Here is a 23,197-nt window from a genome sequence, read left to right on the forward strand (position 1 = left end):
GAGGAGAGAGTGATGGAGAGGAGAAAGTGATGAGAAGGAGAGGAGAGAGTGATGAGAGGAGAGTGATGGGAAGGAGAGGAGAGAGTGATGGAGATGAGAGCGTGATGAGAGAGTGATGAGAGGAGAGAGTGATGGAGAGGAGAGAGTGATGAGAAGGAGATGAGAGCGTGATGAGAGAGTGATGAGAGGAGAGAGTGATGGAGAGGAGAGAGTGATGAGAAGGAGATGAGAGCGTGATGAGAGAGTGATGAGAGGAGAGAGTGATGGAGAGGAGAGAGTGATGAGAAGGAGATGAGAGCGTGATGAGAGAGTGATGAGAGGAGAGAGTGATGGAGAGGAGAGAGTGATGAGAAGGAGATGAGAGCGTGATGAGAGAGTGATGAGAGGAGAGAGTGATGGAGAGGAGTGATGGGAAGGAGAGGAGAGATATAGTGGACGGTTCTCGCAGCATTTTATTCAGTCAGAGGAGATTTACTACTGCAGTCAGTCAGCCAGTCAGTCAGCCAGTCAGCCAGTCAGTCAGTCAGTCAGCCAGTCAGTCAGTCAGTCAGTCATTCAGTCAGTCAGCCAGCCAGCCAGCCAGCCAGTCAGCCAGCCAGCCAGCCAGCCAGCCAGCCAGCCAGTCAGCCAGCCAGTCAGTCAGCCAGTCAGCCAGCCAGTCAGTCAGTCAGCCAGCCAGTCAGTCAGCCAGCCAGTCAGTCAGTCAGCCAGTCAGCCAGTCAGCCAGTCAGCCAGTCAGTCAGCCAGTCAGTCAGCCAGTCAGTCAGTCAGTCAGTCCGTCAGTCGCCGCCCCCCAGCACCTGGTTCAATTTCACAGTGAGTGGTCAGAAGTCACGTGACCTGAGAGGAACTGAGCCTGTCTGCCTTCCTGCCTGGCAAGGGTATGGCTGAGCTCCAGACAGCTAAAACAGACTCCCCACACTGCCAATATAACCAACCACTATTGTGATGAGTCACTATGCTACTCTACACCTGGATGTTGTCATGAATCAGGAGGAAACACTACCGTTCAAAAGTTTGGGCTCACTTAGAAATGTTTTTGTAAGAAAAGCAACTTTTTTTGTCCATTAAAATAACACCAAATTGATCAGAAATACAGTGTAGACATTGTTAATGTTGTAAATGACTATTGTAGCTGAAAACGGCTGATTTTTAATGGAATATCTACATAGGCGTAGAGAGGCCCATTATCAGCAACCATCACTCCTGTGTTCCAATGGCACGTTGTGTTAGCTAATCCAAGTTTATAATTTTAAAAGACTAATTGATCATTAGAAAACCCTTTTGCAATTATGTTAGCACAGCTGAAATCTGTTCTATGTGAGAAATTGACAGGAAACTGAAGATCTCGTACAACGCTGTGTACTACTCCCATCACAGAACAGTGCAAACGGAGAGGAGTGGGAGGCCCCGGTGCACAACTGAGCAAGAGGACAAGTACATTAGAGTGTCTAGTTTGAGAAACAGACGCCTCACAAGTCCTCAACTGTAATGACATCACATCACACTGACTGGCTAAATGCTGCCGTAATGACATCACATCACACCGACTGGCTAAATGCTGCCGTAATGACATCACATCACACTGACTGGCTAAATGCTGCTGTAATGACATCACATCACATCGACTGGCTAAATGCTGCTGTAATGACATCACATCACACCGACTGGCTAAATGCTGCTGTAATGACATCACACTGACTGGCTAAATGCTGCCGTAATGACATCACACTGACTGGCTAAATGCTGCCGTAATGACATCACATCACACCGACTGGCTAAATGCTGCTGTAATGACATCACATCACACCGACTGGCTAAATGCTGCTGTAATGACATCACATCACACCGACTGGCTAAATGCTGCTGTAATGACATCACATCACATCGACTGGCTAAATGCTGCTGTAATGACATCACACCGACTGGCTAAATGCTGCCGTAATGACATCACACCGACTGGCTAAATGCTGCTGTAATGACATCACATCACACCGACTGGCTAAATGCTGACGTAATGACATCACATCACACCGACTGGCTAAATGCTGACGTAATGACATCACATCACACCGACTGGCTAAATGCTGCTGTAATGACATCACATCACACCGACTGGCTAAATGCTGCCGTAATGACATCACATCACACTGACTGGCTAAATGCTGCTGTAATGACATCACATCACACCGACTGGCTAAATGCTGCTGTAATGACATCACATCACACTGACTGGCTAAATGCTGCCGTAATGACATCACATCACACTGACTGGCTAAATGCTGCCGTAATGACATCACATCACACCGACTGGCTAAATGCTGCTGTATTGACATTACATCACACCGACTGACTAAATGCTGCTGTAATGACATCACATCACACCGACTGGCTAAATGCTGCCGTAATGACATCACACCGACTGGCTAAATGCTGCCGTAATGACATCACATCACACCGGCTGGCTAAATGCTGCTGTAATGACGTCACATCACACTGACTGGCTAAATGCTGCTGTAATGACATCACATCACACCGACTGGCTAAATGCTGCCATAATGACATCACATCACACCGACTGGCTAAATGCTGCAGTAATGACATCACACCGACTGGCTAAATGCTGCTGTAATGACATCACATCACACTGACTGGCTAAATGCTGCTGTAATGACATCACATCACACCGACTGGCTAAATGCTGCCGTAATGACATCACACCGACTGGCTAAATGCTGCCGTAATGACATCACATCACACCGGCTGGCTAAATGCTGCCGTAATGACATCACATCCCCCGACTGGCAAAATGCTGCCGTAATGACATCACATCACACCGACTGGCTAAATGCTGCTGTAATGACATCACATCACACCGACTGGCTAAATGCTGCTGTAATGACATCACATCACACCGACTGGCTAAATGCTGCTGTAATGACATCACATCACACCGACTGGCTAAATGCTGCTGTAATGACATCACATCACACCGACTGGCTAAATGCTGCTGTAATGACATCACATCACACCGACTGGCTAAATGCTGCTGTAATGACATCACATCACACCGACTGGCTAAATGCTGCTGTAATGACATCACATCACACCGACTGGCTAAATGCTGCCGTAATGACATCACACCGACTGGCTAAATGCTGCCGTAATGACATCACATCACACCGGCTGGCTAAATGCTGCTGTAATGACATCACACCGACTGGCTAAATGCTGCTGTAATGACATCACATCACACCGACTGGCTAAATGCTGATGTAATGACATCACATCACACCGACTGGCTAAATGCTGCTGTAATGACATCACATCACACCGACTGGCTAAATGCTGCTGTAATGACATCACATCACACCGACTGGCTAAATGCTGCCGTAATGACATCACACCGACTGGCTAAATGCTGCCGTAATGACATCACACCGACTGGCTAAATGCTGCTGTAATGACATCACATCACACCGACTGGCTAAATGCTGCTGTAATGACATCACATTACACCGACTGGCTAAATGCTGCTGTAATGACATCACATCACACCGACTGGCTAAATGCTGCTGTAATGACATCACATCACACCGACTGGCTAAATGCTGCTGTAATGACATCACATCACACCGACTGGCTAAATGCTGCTGTAATGACATCACATCACACCGACTGGCTAAATGCTGCTGTAATGACATCACATCACACCGACTGGCTAAATGCTGCTGTAATGACATCACACCGACTGGCTAAATGCTGCTGTAATGACATCACATCACACCGACTGGCTAAATGCTGCTGTAATGACATCACATCACACCGACTGGCTAAATGCTGCCGTAATGACATCACACCGACTGGCTAAATGCTGCCGTAATGACATCACACCGACTGGCTAAATGCTGCTGTAATGACATCACATCACACCGACTGGCTAAATGCTGCTGTAATGACATCACATCACACCGACTGGCTAAATGCTGCTGTAATGACATCACATCGACTGGCTAAATGCTGCTGTAATGACGTGTTACACTGTAATCTGATGACATCACATCACACCGACTGGCTAAATGCTGCTGTAATGACATCACATCACACTGACTGGCTAAATGCTGCTGTAATGACATCACATCACACCGACTGGCTAAATGCTGCCATAATGACATCACATCACACCGACTGGCTAAATGCTGCAGTAATGACATCACACCGACTGGCTAAATGCTGCTGTAATGACATCACATCACACTGACTGGCTAAATGCTGCTGTAATGACATCACATCACACCGACTGGCTAAATGCTACTGTAATGACATCACATCACACGGACTGGCTAAATGCTGCTGTAATGACATCACATCACACCGACTGGCTAAATGCTACTGTAATGACATCACATCACACGGACTGGCTAAATGCTGATGTAATGACATCACATCTCACCGACTGGCTAAATGCTGCTGTAATGACATCACATCACACCGACTGGCTAAATGCTGCTGTAATGACATCACATCACACCGACTGGCTAAATGCTGCTGTAATGACATCACATCACACCGACTGGCTAAATGCTGCTGTAATGACATCACATCACACCGACTGGCTAAATGCTGCTGTAATGACATCACATCACACCGACTGGCTAAATGCTGCTGTAATGACATCACATCACACCGACTGGCTAAATGCTGCTGTAATGACATCACATCACACCGACTGGCTAAATGCTGCTGTAATGACATCACATCACACCGACTGGCTAAATGCTGCTGTAATGACATCACATCGACTGGCTAAATGCTGCTGTAATGACGTGTTACACTGTAATCTGATGACATCACATCACACCGACTGGCTAAATGCTGCTGTAATGACGTCACATCACACTGACTGGCTAAATGCTGCTGTAATGACATCACATCACACCGACTGGCTAAATGCTGCCATAATGACATCACATCACACCGACTGGCTAAATGCTGCAGTAATGACATCACACCGACTGGCTAAATGCTGCTGTAATGACATCACATCACACTGACTGGCTAAATGCTGCTGTAATGACATCACATCACACCGACTGGCTAAATGCTGCCGTAATGACATCACACCGACTGGCTAAATGCTGCCGTAATGACATCACATCACACCGGCTGGCTAAATGCTGCCGTAATGACATCACATCCCCCGACTGGCAAAATGCTGCCGTAATGACATCACATCACACCGACTGGCTAAATGCTGCTGTAATGACATCACATCACACCGACTGGCTAAATGCTGCTGTAATGACATCACATCACACCGACTGGCTAAATGCTGCTGTAATGACATCACATCACACCGACTGGCTAAATGCTGCTGTAATGACATCACATCACACCGACTGGCTAAATGCTGCTGTAATGACATCACATCACACCGACTGGCTAAATGCTGCTGTAATGACATCACATCACACCGACTGGCTAAATGCTGCTGTAATGACATCACATCACACCGACTGGCTAAATGCTGCCGTAATGACATCACACCGACTGGCTAAATGCTGCCGTAATGACATCACATCACACCGGCTGGCTAAATGCTGCTGTAATGACATCACACCGACTGGCTAAATGCTGCTGTAATGACATCACATCACACCGACTGGCTAAATGCTGATGTAATGACATCACATCACACCGACTGGCTAAATGCTGCTGTAATGACATCACATCACACCGACTGGCTAAATGCTGCTGTAATGACATCACATCACACCGACTGGCTAAATGCTGCCGTAATGACATCACACCGACTGGCTAAATGCTGCCGTAATGACATCACACCGACTGGCTAAATGCTGCTGTAATGACATCACATCACACCGACTGGCTAAATGCTGCTGTAATGACATCACATCACACCGACTGGCTAAATGCTGCTGTAATGACATCACATCACACCGACTGGCTAAATGCTGCTGTAATGACATCACATCACACCGACTGGCTAAATGCTGCTGTAATGACATCACATCACACCGACTGGCTAAATGCTGCTGTAATGACATCACATCACACCGACTGGCTAAATGCTGCTGTAATGACATCACATCACACCGACTGGCTAAATGCTGCTGTAATGACATCACACCGACTGGCTAAATGCTGCTGTAATGACATCACATCACACCGACTGGCTAAATGCTGCTGTAATGACATCACATCACACCGACTGGCTAAATGCTGCCGTAATGACATCACACCGACTGGCTAAATGCTGCCGTAATGACATCACACCGACTGGCTAAATGCTGCTGTAATGACATCACATCACACCGACTGGCTAAATGCTGCTGTAATGACATCACATCACACCGACTGGCTAAATGCTGCTGTAATGACATCACATCACACTGACTGGCTAAATGCTGCCGTAATGACATCACATCACACCGACTGGCTAAATGCTGCTGTAATGACATCACATCACACCGACTGACTAAATGCTGCTGTAATGACATCACATCACACCGACTGGCTAAATGCTGCCGTAATGACATCACACCGACTGACTAAATGCTGCTGTAATGACATCACATCACACCGACTGGCTAAATGCTGCTGTAATGACATCAATTCACACCGACTGGCTAAATGCTGCTGTAATGACATCACATCACACCGACTGGCTAAATGCTGCTGTAATGACATCACATCACACCGACTGGCTAAATGCTGCTGTAATGACGTCACATCGACTGGCTAAATGCTGCTGTAATGACGTGTTACACTGTAATCTGATGACATCACATCACACCGACTGGCTAAATGCTGCTGTAATGACATCACATCACACTGACTGGCTAAATGCTGCTGTAATGACATCACATCACACCGACTGGCTAAATGCTGCCATAATGACATCACATCACACCGACTGGCTAAATGCTGCAGTAATGACATCACACCGACTGGCTAAATGCTGCTGTAATGACATCACATCACACTGACTGGCTAAATGCTGCTGTAATGACATCACATCACACCGACTGGCTAAATGCTACTGTAATGACATCACATCACACGGACTGGCTAAATGCTGCTGTAATGACATCACATCACACCGACTGGCTAAATGCTACTGTAATGACATCACATCACACGGACTGGCTAAATGCTGATGTAATGACATCACATCACACCGACTGGCTAAATGCTGCTGTAATGACATCACATCACACCGACTGGCTAAATGCTGCTGTAATGACATCACATCACACCGACTGGCTAAATGCTGCTGTAATGACATCACATCACACCGACTGGCTAAATGCTGCTGTAATGACATCACATCACACCGACTGGCTAAATGCTGCTGTAATGACATCACATCACACCGACTGGCTAAATGCTGCTGTAATGACATCACATCACACTGACTGGCTAAATGCTGCCGTAATGACATCACATCACACCGACTGGCTAAATGCTGCTGTAATGACATCACATCACACCGACTGACTAAATGCTGCTGTAATGACATCACATCACACCGACTGGCTAAATGCTGCCGTAATGACATCACACCGACTGACTAAATGCTGCTGTAATGACATCACATCACACCGACTGGCTAAATGCTGCTGTAATGACATCACATCACACCGACTGGCTAAATGCTGCTGTAATGACACGTTACACTATCATGTGATTCAGTGATGAGAATAACATTGGTGTTATAGAGGTTAGTTTTATTACTGCGGTATGTGCTGACCTTTGGTTTGCTGCGTCCACTCACTGAAAGACCGAGCTGCCAATAGCGGCAAAACAACGCACTGATTTAACCTAAACACTGAAGCAGCGGCTTGAGTTGCTAGATTACCAAACGTAGGTTGTTTTGGGGGAAATGTCCGCGGAAAACACCGGATGAACACAAAACTAATATGGAATTTGAATAGCGTGTCTCACCTAAGTTATTATAGATCCCCAACTCTAGCTGAACGAGAGTTATTAGTAAAATCTCTGTCAACCAAACCCAACGCCATAATACTGAAAAACCTACCTGAGTCTGTGAAGCCCGTGATGGCCTGTGAGTATTTGTCCAGCGCATCAGCAAACTGTCCATTTTTAAAGAACAGGTTTCCCTCGTTCTTGAGCCGGGCCAGCGGTGGGGGCAGGGCCCCACAAGGGGCGTCGAGGTTGCTTCCGTCTCCCCCAGCCGGCCCGGCTCCCTTAGAGTCCCTCCTGCCAGAGCCCTGAGCTCCGTTCCGCAGACCCTTGTCCGACGTCGAATCCTGTTGAGTCACCTTGTACTTCTCTGCAATGCCTCCCCGGTTTTTCCAGTGTCCTCCGTGTGAATTGTGGTCCGTATGCGGGCTGGGGCCCCCTTCCCCTCCTCTGCCGTGGGGCTTCTTTTGAGCATTTCCCATGTCTCCCCTCTCGGCAGGAGCAGCAGCAGCACTCTCTCCTCCCACAGCCTCGCTAGGCTCAACCGGACAAGCTGCCAAGCACAGAACACACCCACAGGAAGCAGTCAGTGGTTACATCACAGTGGGAGGAGGGGTTGATAGAGTTCCAGGAAGCCTCTCTCTCTCTCTCTCTCTAGCAGGCAGCCCAGCAAGCCGTTGGTGATGCAGTTAGAGAGGGGGAGGGGTGGAGAACAACCACACACACAGATACTATCTGGTCTGAAGAATGTCATGTTACTGAGACAGGGGCTAGGGGGGAATGGCAGATAGTCAGTAGGATGTGATGTTACTGAGACGGGGGCTAGGGGGGAATGGCAGATAGTCAGTAGGATGTGATGTTACTGAGACGGGGGCTAGGGGGGGAATGGCAGATAGTCAGTAGGATGTCATGTTACTGAGACGGGGGCTAGGGGGGAATGGCAGATAGTCAGTAGGATGTCATGTTACTGAGACGGGGGCTAGGGGGGAATGGCAGATAGTCAGTAGGATGTCATGTTACTGAGACGGGGGCTAGGGGGGGATGGCAGATAGTCAGTAGGATGTCATGTTACTGAGACGGGGGCTAGGGGGGGATGGCAGATAGTCAGTAGGATGTCATGTTACTGAGACGGGGGCTAGGGGGGGATGGCAGATAGTCAGTAGGATGTCATGTTACTGAGACGGGGGCTAGGGGGGAATGGCAGATAGTCAGTAGGATGTCATGTTACTGAGACGGGGGCTAGGGGGGAATGGCAGATAGTCAGTAGGATGTCATGTTACTGAGACGGGGGCTAGGGGGGGATGGCAGATAGTCAGTAGGATGTCATGTTACTGAGACGGGGGCTAGGGGGGGATGGCAGATAGTCAGTAGGATGTCATGTTACTGAGACGGGGGCTAGGGGGGGATGGCAGATAGTCAGTAGGATGTCATATTACTGAGACGGGGGCTAGGGGGGGAATGGCAGATAGTCAGTAGGATGTCATGTTACTGAGACAGGGGCTAGGGGGGAATGGCAGATAGTCAGTAGGATGTCATGTTACTGAGACAGGGGCTAGGGGGGAATGGCAGATAGTCAGTAGGATGTCATATTACTGAGACAGGGGCTAGGGGGGAATGGCAGATAGTCAGTAGGATGTCATGTTACTGAGACAGGGTCTAGGGGGGGAATGGCAGATAGTCAGTAGGATGTCATGTTACTGAGACGGGGGCTAGGGGGGGAATGGCAGATAGTCAGTAGGATGTCATATTACTGAGACAGGGGCTAGGGGGAATGGCAGATAGTCAGTAGGATGTCATGTTACTGAGACAGGGGCTAGGGGGGAATGGCAGATAGTCAGTAGGATGTCATGTTACTGAGACAGGGTCTAGGGGGGGAATGGCAGATAGTCAGTAGGATGTCATATTACTGAGACGGGGGCTAGGGGGGGAATGGCAGATAGTCAGTAGGATGTCATGTTACTGAGACGGGGGCTAGGGGGGGAATGGCAGATAGTCAGTAGGATGTCATGTTACTGAGACGGGGGCTAGGGGGGAATGGCAGATAGTCAGTAGGATGTCATGTTACTGAGACAGGGGCTAGGGGGGAATGGCAGATAGTCAGTAGGATGTCATGTTACTGAGACAGGGTCTAGGGGGGGAATGGCAGATAGTCAGTAGGATGTCATATTACTGAGACGGGGGCTTGGGGGGGAATGGCAGATAGTCAGTAGGATGTCATGTTACTGAGACAGGGGCTAGGGGGGAATGGCAGATAGTCAGTAGGATGTCATGTTACTGAGACAGGGGCTAGGGGGGAATGGCAGATAGTCAGTAGGATGTCATATTACTGAGACAGGGGCTAGGGGGGAATGGCAGATAGTCAGTAGGATGTCATGTTACTGAGACAGGGGCTAGGGGGGGAATGGCAGATAGTCAGTAGGATGTCATGTTACTGAGACAGGGGCTAGGGGGGGAATGGCAGATAGTCAGTAGGATGTCATGTTACTGAGACAGGGGCTTGGGGGGAATGGCAGATAGTCAGTAGGATGTCATGTTACTGAGACGGGGGCTAGGGGGGAATGGCAGATAGTCGGTAGGATGTCATGTTACTGAGACAGGGGCTAGGGGGGAATGGCAGATAGTCAGTAGGATGTCATGTTACTGAGACAGGGGCTAGGGGGGAATGGCAGATAGTCAGTAGGATGTCATGTTACTGAGACATGGGCTAGGGGGGAATGGCAGATAGTCAGTAGGATGTCATGTTACTGAGACAGGGGCTAGGGGGGAATGGCAGATAGTCAGTAGGATGTCATGTTACTGAGACAGGGGGCTAGGGGGGGAATGGCAGATAGTCAGTAGGATGTCATGTTACTGAGACAGGGGCTAGGGGGGAATGGCAGATAGTCAGTAGGATGTGATGTTACTGAGACAGGGGCTAGGGGGGGAATGGCAGATAGTCAGTAGGACGTCATGTTACTGAGACAGGGGCTAGGGGGGAATGGCAGATAGTCAGTAGGATGTCATGTTACTGAGACAGGGGCTAGGGGGGAATGGCAGATAGTCAGTAGGATGTGATGTTACTGAGACAGGGGCTAGGGGGGGAATGGCAGATAGTCAGTAGGATGTCATGTTACTGAGACAGGGGCTAGGGGGGAATGGCAGATAGTCAGTAGGATGTCATGTTACTGAGACAGGGGCTAGGGGGGAATGGCAGACAGTCAGTAGGATGTCATGTTACTGAGACAGGGGCTAGGGGGGAATGGCAGATAGTCAGTAGGATGTCATGTTACTGAGACAGGGGCTAGGGGGGAATGGCAGATAGTCAGTAGGATGTCATGTTACTGAGACAGGGGCTAGGGGGGAATGGCAGATAGTCAGTAGGATGTCATGTTACTGAGACAGGGGCTAGGGGGGAATGGCAGATAGTCAGTAGGATGTCATGTTACTGAGACAGGGGCTAGGGGGGAATGGCAGATAGTCAGTAGGATGTCATGTTACTGAGACAGGGGCTAGGGGGGAATGGCAGATAGTCAGTAGGATGTCATGTTACTGAGACAGGGGCTAGGGGGGAATGGCAGATAGTCAGTAGGATGTCATATTACTGAGACAGAGGGGGGAATGGCAGATAGTCAGTAGGATGTTATATTACTGAGACAGGGGCTAGGGGGGAATGGCAGATTGTCAGTAGGATGTGATGTAGCTGTACCTCACCCTGCTGTAACAGACAGGGGCCAGGGGGGAATGGCAGATAGTCAGTAGGATGTGATGTAGCTGTACCTCACCCTGCTATAACAGACAGGGTCTAGGGGGGAATGGCAGATAGCAGCTCATTGAGGCTTTATAGCATCCTGATCAACACAGCAACCATTAGCATGAGGGATATTACTGAGACAGTAATATAACATATATGTAATGTAATATATGTAACTGTACCTCACCCTGCTGTAACACAGCAACCATTAGCATGAGGGATATTACTGAGACAGTAATATAACATATATGTAATGTAATATATGTAACTGTACCTCACCCTGCTGTAACACAGCAACCATTAGCATGAGGGATTTGACTTCTGGATTAGAGAACAAATCCCCAGTCAGGGATTTACAGTGGGGGGTTGAGTTAGCTACCACAGTACAGACACACAGCACAGACACGCATCACAGACACACAGCACAGACACGCAACACAGACACACAGCACTGACCCACAGCACAGACACGCAACACAGACACACAGCACAGACACACAGCCAAACACTAACCCACAGTACAGACACACAGCACAGACACGCATCACAGACACACAGCACAGACACACAGCCAAACACTAACCCACAGTACAGACACACAGCACAGACACGCATCACAGACACACAGCACAGACACACAGCCAAACACTAACCCACAGCACAGACACGCAACACAGACACGCAACACAGACACACAGCACAGACACACAGCACAGACACACAGCCAAACACTAACCCACAGCACTGACCCACAGTACAGACACACAGCACAGACACGCATCACAGACACACAGCACTGACCCACAGCACAGACACACAGCCAAACACTAACCCACAGCACAGACACGCAACACAGACACACAACACAGACACACAGCACAGCACAGACACACAGCACAGACACACAGCACAGCACAGACACACAGCACAGACACACAGCACAGACACACAGCACAGACACACAGCCAAACACTGACCCACAGCACAGACACACAGCACAGACACACAGCACAGACACACAGCCAAACACTGACCCACAGCACAACACACAGCCAAACACTAACCCACAGCACAGACACACAGCCAAACACTGACCCACAGCACAGACACACAGCACAGACACGCAGCACAGACACACAGCCAAACACTGACCCACAGCACAGACACACAGCACAGACACGCAGCACAGACACACAGCACAGCACAGACACACAGCACAGACACACAGCACAGACACACAGCACAGACACACAGCACAGACACACAGCACAGACACACAGCACAGACACGCAGCACAGACACACAGCCAAACACTGACCCACAGCACAGACACACAGCACAGCCACACAGCACAGACACACAGCACAGACACACAGCACAGACACGCAGCACAGACACACATCACAGACACACAGCCAAACACTAACCCACAGCACAGACACACAGCACAGACACACAGCCAAACACTGACCCACAGCACAGACACACAGCACAGACACACAGCCAAACACTGACCCACAGCACAGACACACAGCACAGACACACAACACAGACACACAGCACAGACACACAGCCAAACACTAACCCACAGCACAGACATACAGCACTGACACACAGCCAAACACTAACCCACAGCACAGACACACAGCACAGACACACAGCCAAACACTGACCCACAGCCAAACACTAACCCACAGCACAGACACACAACCAAACACTAACCCACAGCCAGACCCACAACCAAACACTAACCCACAGCACAGACCCACAACCAAACACTAACCCACAGCACAGACCCACAGCAGCTCTCTGGGGTAAAACCAGACAGGTGTGGTGTTTGGAGAATGCAGCAGGCTGTCAGGTCTGTATGGGTCTTAAGGATAATGATTCTGGATCACTTAGGGAACCAGCCAGCCAGCCAGCCAACCAGGGAACCAGCCAGCCAACCAGCCAGCCAACCAGGGAACCAGCCAGCCAACCAGCCAGCCAACCAGGGAACCAGCCAGCCAACCAGCCAGCCAACCAGCCAGCCAGCCAGCCAACCAGCCAGCCAACCAGGGAACCAGCCAACCAACCAGCCAGCCAACCAGGGAACCAGCCAGCCAACCAGGGAACCAGCCAGCCAACCAGGGAACCAGCCAGCCAACCAGCCAGCCAACCAGGGAACCAGCCAACCAACCAGCCAGCCAACCAGGGAACCAGCCAGCCAGCCAACCAAGGAACCAGCCAGTCAACCAGCCAGCCAGCCAACCAGGGAACCAGCCAACCAGGGAACCAGCCAACCAGCCAGCCAACCAGCCAGGCAACCAGCCAGCCAGGCAACCAGCCAGCCAGGCAACCAACCAACCAACCAACCAGCCAGCCAGCCATGCAACCAGCCAGCCAGGCAACCAACCAACCAGCCAGCCAGGCAACCAACCAACCAACCAACCAGCCAGCCAGGCAACCAACCAACCAACCAGCCAGCCAGCCAGGCAACCAGCCAGCCAGTCTTAATGTAGTATAATAACCTCTTTGTTTAGCAGGTCTCGGATCAGTCATCATCTGATCTGGTTAAACACGTGTTGGGTGTTTAAGGAACAAACTAGAACGTCTATTTCTCCTTCTCATGGTAATAAGATGTCTCTCTAACTCTACTCATTGGCTTAGACTTGCATTTGCATGTTTCTGTTGTTATATAAACATGAGAAAAAGGGGTGGAGTTGTTTTTCTCATTTGCATGTTTCTGTTGTTATAGAAACATGAGAAAAAGGGGTGGAGTTGTTTTTCTCATTTGCATGTTTCTGTTGTTATAGAAACATGAGAAAAAGGGGTGGAGTTGGTTTTCTGACTGTTGAATTGTGAATCATCTGAATGTTGTTTTATAGAACAGTCAGTTTGATGTTGACTGACTGGTGACAGACTGTACACCCACAGTACAGGGCCAGTAAAGCAGGCTCCTCCAGGTCAACTACCATATCATCTAAACCCAACTGGTGGTCTTCAGGACTGGGCTGGAGGTCAGTCACATCCAACTGAGAGGTACAATGGTTTAATCTCACTAAGTATCAAATCAAATCAAATGTATTTATATAGCCCTTCGTACATCAGCTGATATCTCAAAGTGCTGTACAGAAACCCAGCCTAAAACCCCAAACAGCAAGCAATGCAGGTGTAGAAGCACGGTGGCTAGGAAAAACTCCCATGAAAGGCCAGAACCTAGGAAGAAACCTAGAGAGGAACCAGGCTATGAGGGGTGGCCAGTCCTCTTCTGGCTGTGCCGGGTGGAGATTATAACAGAACATGGCCAAGATGTTCAAATGTTCATAAATGACCAGCATGGTCAAATAATAATAATCAAAGTAGTTGTCGAGGGTGTAGCAAGTCAGCACCTCAGGAGTAAATGTCAGTTGGCTTTTCATCACTTCACTAAGTAGGTGAAGTGATCAGTCACTCACCTCTCTGCTCTTCCTGTATCTCATCCTCCTCCTCCACTTCCTGAATCGGGATCCTCTTGCTTTTACCTTCCTTCTCCGGTTGACACTGGTTTAGTTTCTTATCCACCTCAACCAGAAGTTTCTGTGGGCCAGGTTGTGTGACGGAAAAGCAGAAAAGAAGACTTAGGAAATAGTTCATCCTATTGTTCCATTAGATTCAATTCAAAACACAGTCAGACAGCATGTTATGCAGATGAAGACAGGTGATACAACAGTAGTACCAGTCCATTCTATTCAGGACTTCCTGGACGTAACGTTCCTTTGAAACGTGACACGACTGAAGACAAGTCAACTCCATATCCTTCATTCCAGGCCTGACGGTCACTACGGTAACGTCTGTTGAATAAACAGGAGTCCTGATGGTCACTACGGTAACGTCTGTTGAATAAACAGGAGTCCTGACGGTCACTACGGTAACGTCTGTTGAATAAACAGGAGTCCTGACGGTCACTACGGTAACGTCTGTTGAATAAACAGGAGTCCTGATGGTCACTACGGTAACGTCTGTTGAATAAACAGGAGTCCTGACGGTCACTACGGTAACGTCTGTTGAATAAACAGGAGTCCTGATGGTCACTACGGTAACGTCTGTTGAATAAACAGGAGTCCTGATGGTCACTACGGTAACGTCTGTTGAATAAACAGGAGTCCTGATGGTCACTACGGTACCGCCTGTTGAATAAACAGGAGTCCTGATGGTCACTACGGTAACGTCTGTTGAATAAACAGGAGTCCTGACGGTCACTACGGTAACGTCTGTTGAATAAACAGGAGTCCTGATGGTCACTACGGTAACGTCTGTTGAATAAACAGGAGTCCTGATGGTCACTACGGTAACGTCTGTTGAATAAACAGGAGTCCTGACGGTCACTACGGTAACGTCTGTTGAATAAACAGGAGTCCTGATGGTCACTACGGTAACGTCTGTTGAATAAACAGGAGTCCTGATGGTCACTACGGTAACGTCTGTTGAATAAACAGGAGTCCTGATGGTCACTACGGTACCGCCTGTTGAATAAACAGGAGTCCTGATGGTCACTACGGTAACGTCTGTTGAATAAACAGGAGTCCTGATGGTCACTACGGTACCGTCTGTTGAATAAACAGGAGTCCTGATGGTCACTACGGTAACGTCTGTTGAATAAACAGGAGTCCTGATGGTCACTACGGTAACGTCTGTTGAATAAACAGGAGTCCTGATGGTCACTACGGTAACGTCTGTTGAATAAACAGGAGTCCTGATGGTCACTACGGTAACGTCTGTTGAATAAACAGGAGTCCTGATGGTCACTACGTCTGTTGAATAAACAGGAGTCCTGATGGTCACTACGGTAACGTCTGTTGAATAAACAGGAGTCCTGATGGTCACTACGGTACCGTCTGTTGAATAAACAGGAGTCCTGACGGTCACTACGTCTGTTGAATAAACAGGAGTCCTGATGGTCACTACGGTAACGTCTGTTGAATAAACAGGAGTTCTGATGGTCACTACGGTACCGTCTGTTGAATAAACAGGAGTCCTGATGGTCACTACGGTAACGTCTGTTGAATAAACAGGAGTCCTGATGGTCACTACGGTAACGTCTGTTGAATAAACAGGAGTCCTGATGGTCACTACGGTAACGTCTGTTGAATAAACAGGAGTCCTGATGGTCACTACGGTACCGTCTGTTGAATAAACAGGAGTCCTGATGGTCACTACGGTAACGTCTGTTGAATAAACAGGAGTCCTGACGGTCACTACGGTACCGTCTGTTGAATAAACAGGAGTCCTGATGGTCACTACGGTAACGTCTGTTGAATAAACAGGAGTCCTGATGGTCACTACGGTACCGTCTGTTGAATAAACAGGAGTCCTGATGGTCACTACGGTACCGTCTGTTGAATAAACAGGAGTCCTGATGGTCACTACGGTAAAGTCTGTTGAATAAACAGGAGTCCTGATGGTCACTACGGTAACGTCTGTTGAATAAACAGGAGTCCTGATGGTCACTACGGTAACGTCTGTTGAATAAACAGGAGTCCCGACGGTCACTACGGTACCGTCTGTTGAATAATGTGTGTGTTGGGCTGTGTGTGTATGCGTGCGTGTGTGTGTGTTTGTGTGTGGGCTTGTGTTTTGGACTGTGTGTTGGGCTGTGTGTGTGTGTGTGTGTGTGTGTGTGTGTGTGTGTGTGTGTGTGTGTGTGTGTGTGTGTGTGTGTGTGTGTGTGTGTGTGTGTGTGTGTGTGTGTGTTGGACTGTGTGTGTGGTGTGGTGTGTGTGTGTGTGTGTGTGGGTGCGTGGTGTGTGTGTGTGTGTGTGTGTGTGTGCGGTGTGTGTGTGTGTGTGTGTGTGTGTTTGTGTGGTGTGTGTGTGTGTGTGTGTGTGTGTGTGAGAGACACTAACAGTAGCAGTGATGTTCTGTGGTTCGGTCTGCAGGACGTTCCTCAGGTCTTCAGCAGCCCTCTGATAATTCCCCTGCTGTTTCAGCACTGTGGCCCTGCGGAGGAGAGCTTTAAACACAACGCTGTCAGCCAGGGACTGTTTCAGCACTGTGGGAGGAGAGCTTTAAACACAACGCTGTCAGCCAGGGACTGTTTCAGCACTGTGGGAGGAGAGCTTTAAACACAACGCTGTCAGCCAGGGACTGTTTCAGCACTGTGGGAGGAGAGCTTTAAACACAACGCTGTCAGCCAGGAACTGTTTCAGCACTGTGGGAGGAGAGCTTTAAACACAACGCTGTCAGCCAGGGACTGTTTCAGCACTGTGGGAGGAGAGCTTTAAACACAACGCTGTCAGCCAGGAACTGTTTCAGCACTGTGGGAGGAGAGCTTTAAACACAACGCTGTCAGCCAGGAACTGTTTCAGCACTGTGCGAGGAGAGCTTTAAACACAACGCTGTCAGCCAGGAACTGTTTCAGCACTGTGGCCCTGCAGAGGAGAGCTTTAAACACAACACTGTCAGCCAGGGACTGTTTCAGCACTGTGGGAGGAGAGCTTTAAACACAACGCTGTCAGCCAGGAACTGTTTCAGCACTGTGGGAGGAGAGCTTTAAACACAACGCTGTCAGCCAGGAACTGTTTCAGCACTGTGGGAGGAGAGCTTTAAACACAACACTGTCAGCCAGGAACTGTTTCAGCACTGTGGGAGGAGAGCTTTAAACACAACGCTGTCAACCAGGAACTGTTTCAACACTGTGGCCCTGCGGAGGAGAGCTTTAAACACAACGCTGTCAGCCAGGAACATAACATGGGAATCACACCTTATTCCTGCCTGCACCACTTTTAGACCAGGGCCCATAGGACTCAGTGGGTCCTCTTCTAAAGTAGTGCACTATATAGGGAGTAGGGTTCCATTGGGTCCTGGCCTAAAGTAGTGCACTATAATAGGGAATAGGGTTCCATTGGGTCCTGGTCTAAAGTAGTGCACTATATAGGGAATAGGGTCCTGGTCTAAAGTAGTGCACTATAATAGGGAATAGGGTTCCATTGGGTCCTGGTCTAAAGTAGTGCACTATATAGGGAATAGGGTCCTGGTCTAAAGTAGTGCACTATAATAGGGAATAGGGTTCCATTGGGTCCTGGTCTAAAGTAGTGTACTATATAGGGAATAGGATTCCATTGGGTCCTGGTCTAAAGTAGTGCACTACATAGGGAATAGGGTTCCATTGGGTCCTGGTCTAAAGTAGTGCACTATAATAGGGAATAGGGTTCCATTGGGTCCTGGTCTAAAGTAGTGCACTATATAGGGAATAGGATTCCATTGGGTCCTGGTCTAAAGTAGTGCACTATATAGGGAATAGGGCTCTATTTGGGACACACACGTGGTGATGCATTAATTATATTAGTATTCTTAACTAAGTGTGTATACATTCATTATATTAGTATTCTTAACTAAGTGTGTATACATTCATTATATTAGTATTCTTAACTAAGTGTATATACATTAATTACATTAGTATTCTTAACTAAGTGTGTATACATTAATTACATTAGTATTCTTAACTAAGTGTGTATACATTAAATAGACCAGTCTTTCTTAAAGGTAGACCCAATGAAGTGACGTTTCACCAGCAGCATCACAGACACTGAGATGAGCGAGATGCCGGAATTCACTCTCACAGTCACACACAGCATCTGCACATGTGTACGAGGTCGCTTCACGCAGCTGCAACGTCGTAGATACAGGGACCAAAACAGAGAAGAAGTTGAGTACCTCCATCTCTAGTGGGACAGTACCTTTCATATTGTCTGGCTCCATCTCTAGTGGGACAGTACCTTTCATATTGCCTGGCTCCATCTCTAGTGGGACAGTACCTTTCATAGTGTCTGGCTCCATCTCTAGTGGGACAGTACCTTTCATATTGCCTGGCTCCATCTCTAGTGGGACAGTACCTTTCATAGTGTCTGGCTCCATCTCTAGTGGGACAGTACCTTTCATATTGCCTGGCTCCATCTCTAGTGGGACAGTACCTTTCATATTGTCTGGCTCCATCTCTAGTGGGACAGTACCTTTCATATTGTCTGGCTCCATCTCTAGTGGGACAGTACCTTTCATATTGTCTGGCTACATCTCCAGAGGGACAGTACCTTTCATATTGTCTGGCTCCATCTCTAGTGGGACAGTACCTTTCATATTGCCTGGCTCCATCTCCAGTACCTTCTGACAGTCGTTGAGGGCATTGTGCCAGCGTTGCAGTTTGATCTCTGTCTGGGCTCTGTTGTTGTAGCCTGCTACGGTTGGTACCACTGACAGACTCCTGGTGAGGACGAGACACGGAGAGAAGAGAGACGGACCTCATTTAGCAGTACTGACACTGGCTATTGGATAAGACCTTCTCACCGAGGGTTTGAGTAATATAAACATTGAATAAGGAATTATGACAGAGCTCCACTCGTATCTCTGTGAATATAAATGTATCTCTATGGTGTGAAGCTGACCTCAAGACAAAAGGAATTAAACCCATTTGAATATGCATTCGCTAAAAGATACTAGCATCGACTTAGCTTGAAGGTAATGACTATCCCTAAATCCTCAAAGTGAGAGAAGTATTAGTGTTAAGTTATAGGGTCTGACCTTGTATAATACACCACAGCTTCCTCGTAGTCGTTGGCCTTGAAAGCCTCGTTGCCTTTATCCTTCTCGCGGTTGGCAACGAGGACTTTCTCCTGTTCAGTCAACGCTACAAAGAACATACACATTGTATCATGAGGACTGAGCAAGAAGAGTCAAAAACTAAAAACTAGTGTGCATGAATTCATGATATAACTACAGAACAACACAAGAGGACTGAGCAAGAAGACTCAAAAACTAAAAACTAGTGTACATGAATTCATGATATAACTACAGAACAACACAAGAGGACTGAGCAAGAAGACTCAAAAACTAAAAACTAGTGTACATGAATTCATGATATAACTACAGAACAACACAAGAGGACTGAGCAAGAAGACTCAAAAACTAAAACGAGTGTGCATGAATTCATGATATAACTACAGAACAACACAAGAGGACTGAGCAAGAAGACTCAAAAACTAAAAACTAGTGTACATGAATTCATGATATAACTACAGAACAACACAAGAGGACTGAGCAAGAAGACTCAAAAACTAAAAACTACTGTACATGAATTCATGATATAACTACAGAACACAATTAATTTATTTACACTTTGTGTAACCGTTAAAAGGAAATAACATCTCTGGGACACTAATGACACAGTCTAATAGGAGCCAAATATATCTTTCACCTGTTGTATCCATTTTGATCCTGATTTTTGGATGTCTAGAGTTTACAATTGCGGCGGGATCCTTTTTTGTTACATTTCCATCAATTTTATCGCACTCCTTGTCGACATCAAACCTGCAATACAGAGTGATAAACATTGATAATATTGTCTAGGCATGATTCCTGGATCCCATACACGGATTACACAGCAGGAATAAACTACACTGGTCCCATTCTATATAATCAGGAGGAAGAACCTTCTAGACTCACTGGTCCCATTCTATATAATCAGGAGGAAGAACCTTCTAGACTCACTGGTCCCATTCTATATAATCAGGAGGAAGAACCTTCTAGACTCACTGGTCCCATTCTATATAATCAGGAGGAAGAACCTTCTAGACTCACTGGTCCCATTCTATATAATCAGGAGGAAGAACCTTCTAGACTCACTGGTCCCATTCTATATAATCAGGAGGAAGAACCTTCTAGACTCACTGGTCCCATTCTATATAATCAGGAGGAAGAACCTTCTAGACTCACTGGTCCCATTCTATATAATCAGGAGGAAGAACCTTCTAGACTCACTGGTCCCATTCTATATAATCAGGAGGAAGAACCTTCTAGACTCACTGGTCCCATTCTATATAATCAGGAGGAAGAACCTTCTAGACTCACTGGTCCCATTCTATATAATCAGGAGGAAGAACCTTCTAGACTCACTGGTCCCATTCTATATATTCAGGAGGAAGAACCTTCTAGACTCACTGGTCCCATTCTATATAATCAGGAGGAAGATCCTATAGACTCACTGGTCCCATTCTATATAATCAGGAGGAAGAACCTTCTAGACTCACTGGTCCCATTCTATATAATCAGGAGGAAGAACCTTCTAGACTCACTGGTCCCATTCTATATAATCAGGAGGAAGAACCTTCTAGACTCACTGGTCCCATTCTATATAATTACGAGGAAGAACATTCTTTGTCCGTGCAGTTTTCTTCTGTCCATTTGAAACTGTATTCTGCAACACAATTTAGAATATAAGTTCTAGTCATTTTCCTACTATTATCTGACAACACAAAATAATAGTATTTCCTTATAAAAACAGAGACTTTACCTGCTTGAGAGGAAGTGAGCAATTTGATCCACGTACTGGGGGCACGTTCTCAGTTTCAAGATCACGGAATAAAGATTGTTGTTTCAGCTCAGTTTCACTCATTTTGGCATCTGTCTCCCACTTCTGTAAAAGTGGAAACAGTGTGGTGAATATTAGGTTAAGTCAGCTACTTAAAGACGTGTGTATCAGTCTCATTAGCTACAGTGGTACTACTGGTACACTACTATGGTATTACTACTAATACAAAAGTCTCAATGCCACTTCCAAGTGTTGTTACAAAGTCACTGATCTCTGTTAACCCAGAACTAAAATCTTGCATAATTTTTGGTCAGATGCTTGATGTTTACGTAGTCTCTCCACGACACATTACAAAGTCAAATTAGGACAGGGAGACGCCCCCCAAAACCTTTGAGACGACGTCGTGTGGCAAGGGGGGACAGTACCTTGAGTTCGTCAGCGATCTGACTCCATTCATCTCCAGAGAAGCAGGCGGCGGTGGCTGGGGGATTGTCCTTTCTGAGGGCACGACTTGTCGGGTCCAACCTCTCCAGACGACTCTCACAGAACTGTATCAGATGGGGATAGATACCCTCATCTCCAGACCTGTAGTAAAAGAGTTGACAGTGAATTTCATAACATCTATCAGCATAACACAGAGGTGTTCACTTGGCTGGCATAATAGTCCTCAGGAACAAAAAAATAGCATGTTGATCCCCATTTCAGTTCTGAATTAGTTTGTACTATTTTGTGCAACTCTTTTGTCCATTTCTCACATAGAGATTGTTATGTTAAAAACCACCAGCTGTAGCCTAGACCTAGCCTAACTGTAGCCTAGACCTAGCTTAACTAGCCTAACTGTAGCCTAGACCTAGCCTAACTAGCCTAACTGTAGCCTAGACCTAGCCTAACTGTAGCCTAGACCTAGCCTAACTAGCCTAACTGTAGCCGAGACCTAGCCTAACTAGCCTAACTGTAGCCTAGACCTAGCCTAACTAGCCTAACTGTAGCCTAGACCTAGCCTAACTGTAGCCTAGACCTAGCCTAACTAGCCTAACTGTAGCCTAGACCTAGCTTAACTAGCCTAACTGTAGCCTAGACCTAGCCTAACTAGCCTAACTGTAGCCTAGACCTAGCCTAACTGTAGCCTAGACCTAGCCTAACTAGCCTAACTGTAGCCTAGATCTAGCCTAACTAGCCTAACTGTAGCCTAGACCTAG

At 47.5% G+C, this 23,197-nt stretch overlaps 1 protein-coding gene across 1 annotated transcript in view; it reads right to left on the reverse strand.

Moving 5' to 3' along the window:
- spag1b (sperm associated antigen 1b) overlaps positions 1 to 23,197 on the reverse strand; it is a 67,816-nt gene that overhangs the window by 43,777 nt on the left and 842 nt on the right. Inside the window, exons 3-11 of the mRNA XM_071395564.1 lie at positions 22,424 to 22,583; positions 21,981 to 22,103; positions 21,808 to 21,884; positions 20,886 to 20,998; positions 20,213 to 20,318; positions 19,765 to 19,895; positions 17,542 to 17,648; positions 15,115 to 15,235; positions 8,063 to 8,500 (exon numbers count right to left, since the gene is read on the reverse strand). Of these exons, the coding sequence (XP_071251665.1) occupies positions 8,063 to 8,500; positions 15,115 to 15,235; positions 17,542 to 17,648; positions 19,765 to 19,895; positions 20,213 to 20,318; positions 20,886 to 20,998; positions 21,808 to 21,884; positions 21,981 to 22,103; positions 22,424 to 22,583 (1,376 nt within the window). The remainder of the gene's footprint in view (positions 1 to 8,062; positions 8,501 to 15,114; positions 15,236 to 17,541; positions 17,649 to 19,764; positions 19,896 to 20,212; positions 20,319 to 20,885; positions 20,999 to 21,807; positions 21,885 to 21,980; positions 22,104 to 22,423; positions 22,584 to 23,197) is intronic.

Source organism: Salvelinus alpinus, chromosome 4 (genome assembly GCF_045679555.1).
Source record: "Salvelinus alpinus chromosome 4, SLU_Salpinus.1, whole genome shotgun sequence".
In the NCBI taxonomy this organism is placed as follows: Eukaryota; Metazoa; Chordata; class Actinopteri; order Salmoniformes; family Salmonidae; genus Salvelinus; species Salvelinus alpinus.